A 6709-nucleotide genomic window follows, 5' to 3' on the forward strand; every position below is an offset into this window, starting at 1 on the left:
CTGCATTTGTCAGCACAACTCAGTTGCCACCTTGCTAGAAAATCTCTGTATTCCCTGCAGAACACAGCCCCGGGCCTCCGCGTAATTGGTCTTGCATGTTTTGTACGAGGCTTATTTACGAGCCCCGCCACATGCTAAGAACATAACCATAAAGTATTTTTATGTATTGATTAGGGGGCAGTGTAAGATGATTTAATGTCTGTGATATTGGTCTGTTCAACACGTGTTCCATCTGTATCTGGTGTTTTCGATGCAGCCAGGTGATGACAGGGAAAGTGTTTCACGTAATCCCATTAGCTGTTTGGGAAGCAACCAAAAGTGTTGGTTGAGAGGATCTAAAGAGATAAACGCGTGAGTTAGGAATATAAGGAAAAAAATCTTTTATTGGATCACTCTTCATATCTGTACAAATACCATCAAACTTTGTATGTACATATGACATTTACATAAAAAATACAAAACTATATTTTCATAACAGAATTTTGTAATTGTCTTGTGATACAGGAAAAAAAGCATTCTGAGGAAAGAAGGAGTGATGGTGTGTTGAGGAGTACTGCAGTCAGTTAATTCTAGCAACACGTTGGCAAGGAGACAGCACACAATTGTTAATGGCACATTGTTTCCAAAATAATCAAGTATTGTCCCAATGAGGTGAGACACAACAAATGCTATCAAAAAGTCAAAAAGCTGCATGTGGAAACATTCTACCAGGGTCAGGAAAAAGAAACAAGGAAAAGAAATGGCTCTTTTTTTTTTCTTCTCCATCGTAGCTGTTTTTTGATTTGTTACTTTTTTTGCAGAAAATAAAATAAACCATTGAGATAATCCCTTTGGTCAGTTATCATGATGCGTTATAAACAAACCAGACACACGTTTCTGTACATTAAAATGATTGATATATTCCCAATAAATAAACACAGCCTAAACATGCATTTAAGGACGTGTGGCATAAACATCTGTGATAGAGATCTGACAGGAACAAGCAGATTTTTACAGCGGAGGGAATGCAATTTTACAGCTCGTAGAGGACTTTACATGTTAACATGACAAATAAATAACACTGCTTCTCTTTGGACAAATACATTTCTTCATGGTTAAAAAAAAAAGAAAGGAGGGAAAATAAAAACAAAGGGGAGGGGAATGAGTGGTAACAAATTATCATGGTAGATTGTAAGCCTGACATTGTAAATGTATAAATTATAAAACACATGAACAGTATAAATAAACATCTAGTAGAGTGAACTATATGTATACTTCCTTTTTCTTGAAAAATAAATAAGCATACACATAATATACAGTATGGACATGATTCCTTGTCCTGGGACTTTCCCCTTTAGTGATTGGGGGAGGGGTTGCTATCCATCCAGTATAGAAGATTAATGGACCATGTTGTCCTCGTCTTCCTCATCCTCGTCCGAGTCTTCTGTGATGGCTATATGGGAGAATACACGGGAGCTGTTGTATGAATATGGACCACAACAGCGCAGAAAATCACTCAACACAGCTCATAGGAATGCCGCTAGTACTTCCTATTTCACGTGGCAAGGTGGCAAGCGAAAGGGGCTGATGGGTAAGATGGGGTGGTGGGAGGAAGAGGAAGGGTGGAGGGGAATTGGAAAGACGGATCCAGTGGTGTCATGTTGGGTTGATTCCTGAAAGCAGACACACACATATATGTATACACGCACACGCGCACACACACACTCAAAAAAAGTGTTCTTGAATGAGCTCCTTGTTAAATCTAGAGACTGCGATTTAGTCCCAGCAAGCGACAAACTTCTGAGGTATTTTGTTTTCACAGGAAAGATTTACAAGAAAACAAACAAAGCACATGAGCAAGAGTAAAACAATGTCAGGCTGCCCCTCGGTGAAACAAAAACACACACAAAAATAGTTAGCTGATTGACTTTTTTCTAGAAGGGGTTATTAAATATCACATTAACTCTGGAGGTGATCGTAAAGTTGGTCCCTTTTGATTCCACACCTTAAGGCACAGCATGTTACAGGGGAACACGGAGGCGCTCTATCCAACCTGGAATGTCAATTTGATACTTCCCTCAGGCTAATGTTTGATTTTAATGCCTCCCGCAGTACATGATCGCAGTGATCTACAGATAGGTAGTCTATACGATTACGTTATTAGTACACGGCACCAATGTTACGATTGCCTCACGAATGCACTGAGAAGTTTGTTTTGAAATTAGCTGTAACTGTCATGTCTGGATTGTCCGTCTGCAAACTGGAGTCTGCTTTATTGTTGAGTTGTAAAGCGTTCCCAAGTATCCATGTCCTGTTCTTACTTAGCAGAAGGATGAAGTCACGTACATTTACAAAAATTAAAACAAACAAGAACACAAAGGAAAGCCAGCAGCAAAGATGGCGTCAATCTTCCGTTCCCAAAGTCCATTCTGCTTGCTTAAGCTGTGCTTGCTGGTCTGGCCCAGGTGGTTGTTTTGGGGTGAAGTCGGGGATGGGTGGAGGTGTTGGGAGTCACTCGGAGGAGGCTTTAGTTGGGAAAGCAACATGGGATATAGTCTTTTGCTTGGAAGGTAAAAATGGGGATTTTTTTTCTTTTGTTTTGTTTCTTTTTCAGGTTTTAAGGTTTACTTACAGTTGCATGATCCCTGGTGCTTGACTTCCAACAGGACCCCCAAAGAGCAAGCAGCTTGTTTCATGGCACATTCACTGGGATATGTGGTGTTGTCACTGGCACACACCGCCTCGTCCGACCTGCTCTCTGGGCAGGTCTCCTCACACAACGAGCAGCGGCCTCGACTCATCCGAGCGTCCCACAGACACTTCTTCCCGGGGCTGCACTGGATGTCCTCACACGACTTGGCCTCTGAAGGGTGAAGAATTCGGGACGGATATCTTTGATTAGGTGGATTATCACAAACACTTTTCAAGATGGATCGTGTTACGGCTTGGTTTTGAAAGGCTAATCTAGGAATGAGAACCTAATTCGACTTTTATAGGGTTCGCTGGAGAGGCCAGGAAACAGTTATGGTTCAATAAGCATTTTCAAAAGTAGATGACATACTGCTCTCTGACTTTAACATGAAGCATGTCCCCCAGCTCTTACTGTTTTGCTTTCTTTCTTCCCCCACCTCTTTATTTCCCCCTTTCTCCCATATGGGCTAGCGCTGCCAACATCAGGAAATAATAAGATGTCTATCATTTCTTGAGCAAACACCAGCAACTACCAAACACACACACACACACACCCACAGTCTCCCTCCCTCCAAGACCCCTTCTTCTCTGGAATGTTGGCAAAACGAACGGTGCATAACTGCAGAATTGGCCAAGAGACTTAATGCTCTCAAACACAATTGAAAATAGGCCCTTGCAATATATTGACTAGATCTGAACTCTTCAGCAAACACCTGCAATGTCCTGAAAGCTGCTTGTACAGTGAGATGCTCATATTAGGGCAAGAATTGAAAGTCCTGTGCTATCACATAAAACGTTTAGTTTCACTTTCCTACGAAAATTTGAATAAAGCGGACAACCAGAAATGACTCTTAGAAGAGCCACTGTTTTACAGCCACTTCCGCATTGGTTTCCACAATTCTATGCAGTTTGAAATAAAACAACATTATTAAATCTAAACATTCAAACATGAAGATGTCGAGGACTACAAATTTACACTGACGAAACTGAAAAAAAAAACCCGAAAACATTCACATTTATATTCACCAGCATACTGCGCGCTAATGGAGCAGGCTGACGCCAACACGGGTCACCACTGACCACGTGACGCAGGTCGCCGGAATCTGTTCTAGTCTACTGTACGGTATTCTTCGCTTATCTATTGTTTAAAAAGTACACAAAGACAAACGCTAAAGCTCAAGGAGTCCGTTTACAACCTTTAGAAGGTAAATCCAACAACGCTAGACACGCTGACTTACTGATGCACTTCCCCTCGTAGGCCAGTCCGATGGAGCGACCCAGCAGACAGGTGGCCCTCCGCAGGTGACAAGCGCTGGCGTAGACGATCCCGTCGTTCCCGCACAGGTACTGCTCTGGTGACGTCACCTCGGGGCAAATCCTATTACACGTCACACAGTACGCGTTATTGGTCTGGTCCACGACGCACGTGGAGCTCCCGGGACACAGCACGTCGCGGCAGGTCTCTGCGCAGAGCAATTCAAAGTTACCAAAGTGTCATCCGGAGAACCGCGAGCTGTAATGACACCTACTCTTGCATTTGCCTTGATACTGCACGTCCAGGTCCGGGTGGCCTTTACATTTGGCTTTCAACAGGGCGCATTCATCCTTGTACGTCTTCCCGTCCGAGCCGCACACCGGTCCCTTCCACGTAATGTTGGAGCAGTCCGGCGCGCACACGCAGCGCGGTTTACTCCTCCGATTCATCTTGCACCTCTTCCCGGGCCCACAGTCGACGTTGTCGCAGGACTCTGGACGACAGTAAGTCAAAGGTTAGGAAGGTGCACCCCCAGGTGGGAGTCAGGGTGCCTTTTACGCACGGCGCGTCAGCGCACCGCCGCGCGCTACAAATGGTGGATGGATTGAAAGACGAAGGGAAATGATTGCACCTCCACCTTTGCAAGGTATGCAATTGGGGGCTCCGCCGTTGAAGATCATCCACCTAAAGAGCGTGCTGTTGGGGACGTCCTCTTCAGTCCAGGATGTTCCCAGGCGTCCACTCCGACAGCACTCCTCCCTGCTCATCCCGGGCATGTAGAGCACCTGGCACCTCCCGTTCTTCCCCTGCTGCAGCCAGCAGTTCCCGGCTACAAACACACACACCGTTTGACCCAGACGCACTGAAGACACAAACCCGAGACACTCAACCCGCCCTCTGCTGCGATCCCATCTACGAATGACAGCGCGTACCATAAAGTATGAGAAGGAAATGGTCGGGGACGGTGCTGCCCTTTATGCGCTCCCTATCTCGGGACGGAAAGTGGCGTGTCTAGACAGCGTTAAATAGCAGCCAATCTCCTCCAGACTGGGTGGGTAGCGCGGCACATTCTCCACCAGCCCGGAACAGCCAGCTGCACATGCGGGCATTCATGAAGTCACCACTAACAATTCCTTTAACTTGGGAAATAAACCCCTGTCATTTGGAGACCTCTGTCCGCACTGACAGCTTCTATTGAACACAGTCAGAAAAAAAACTGCACCTGTTTAACTCCCTCCAGAAAAGTTTCAGGGATTCCTAATTCTGCGCTAAAAGTCGTGTCCTTCACTTATGAAAAATGAAAATCTTACCTTGAACTTTTTGATGCTCCATGAGGTGACAGAACCACAGCAAGCAGAGGAGAACACCCGGGTGGAGATGGTGTTTCAGCATCCTAAACATGACGGAGAGAAGAAGCGAACCGCGTCTCTGACACAGGCAGCGCAAAAACTAATCTGCTTAAGGTGGCAGTGTTGAATAAGTGTCAGTCTGAGAATGCAGCCTCTCTTTTTAAATCTATAAGGGGTCTCGGGTTGACTGTCTCTGGTGGGCGGTCTCCTTTTTTCTGTGGGGGTGGGGAGATTTTTTTTTTTCTTCTTATCAAACTTCTTTCAATCAGGTGACGAGCAACTCTCTCCACAGACACAACAACTGAGAGACAACTTTGAAGCTAAGAATTTAGAAATATCGCTTTTACTGCCACTTATTCATGTTTCAATGAAAGTCGCACTATGTAATTACAATAACAGTAATGGTAATAATTATTAATAATAATTCTGAGTAGTCGCCGCACTACTCGCTCCTCAGGAGACACTTTATTTTGCGGCACTTGGAGGTTTAAGTGTAAATCTTGAGGGTCGCCGTTTGGAAAAGCCCCCAGTCCAGAGCGTGATAGCGTGTCGCAGTGGTGTTGTGGTCCCGCGCTAATATTAGACCAGGCAGTTGTTTGGGTTTCTGTCCCGGGTCAAGCTTTTCATAAATTCAAACCTGTTTCCGAAGAGGCTTCAGAGAGACGGACAGATGAGCGGGGTGTTGCGTTTCGTTGAATGAAAGACTCGCGCTGGTACACGCGTGCGCGCGCGCACACACACGCGCACACACTTTAGCGAAGTCCTAGCGCGACCTCTTCAGCGGAAGTCTGGTTACAACCGAGGGGTTAAAGCCGTCAACTAATCTGCTCCTCATGAAGTAGCATTAACAAGTTTGACCCGAAACGCATCAGATATGAACTTTATTTGACCCCTGACTCCAACTCTGTCCAAAGTTGGACATTCCTGCCGCATTTCTTCCCAACACGGACTTTCATTGTCAAATTTCTATGCTGATATTCGTTTCTCTTGACTTGTTCTTGTACTTTTGTCTACGGTAAATGAATGACAAGTATTTATCTATTTATTTTTGATCAGCACGTATTTCACTTTCCCTCCAATGCCTCCTTATTTTCGGAGAATTTTTTTTACTTATTGTATTTTTTATGGTTGTGTATTTTTAAGTTCTTTAATGTCAACGTTTTTTTTGTTCCACTCTGCGCTGTTTAAATTGCAAATATCATATCATATTATATATATATATATATATATATATATATATATATATATATATATATATATATATATATATATATATATATATATATATATATATATATATATATATATATATATATAATATATATATGTTTCACTTTTCACATTGTTTTCGTTATATATATATATAAAAAAACAATATAACAATAAAATACAGAAAAATAAATTAAGGGGGAAAATTATTGAAACACACAAATTT

The 6709-nt window shown here is 43.4% G+C and overlaps 1 protein-coding gene across 3 annotated transcripts; it reads right to left on the minus strand.

Annotated features, from left to right (window-relative positions):
* Nucleotides 1–372: 372 nt before the first annotated feature.
* fsta (follistatin a) lies at nt 373–5576 on the minus strand. Of its 3 annotated transcripts, none has more exons than XM_053871742.1 (6): nt 5236–5576; nt 4557–4754; nt 4200–4418; nt 3909–4133; nt 2612–2842; nt 373–2504 (listed from the first exon to the last, which is right to left on the minus strand). In XM_053871742.1, the coding sequence occupies exons 1-6, from the start codon at nt 5324–5326 to the stop codon at nt 2491–2493; spliced, it is 978 nt and encodes a 325-aa protein (XP_053727717.1). In that variant the 5' UTR covers nt 5327–5576; the 3' UTR covers nt 373–2490. The 3 variants fall into 3 exon arrangements, with proteins under 3 accessions (XP_053727717.1, XP_053727718.1, XP_053727716.1); XM_053871741.1 differs by having other exon boundaries at nt 375–1432; nt 5236–5575; XM_053871743.1 differs by having other exon boundaries at nt 373–2842; nt 4563–4754; nt 5236–5574.
* Between the last annotated feature and the right edge of the window lie 1133 nt (nt 5577–6709).

Source organism: Synchiropus splendidus, chromosome 7 (genome assembly GCF_027744825.2).
Source record: "Synchiropus splendidus isolate RoL2022-P1 chromosome 7, RoL_Sspl_1.0, whole genome shotgun sequence".
NCBI lineage: Eukaryota > Metazoa > Chordata > Actinopteri > Syngnathiformes > Callionymidae > Synchiropus > Synchiropus splendidus.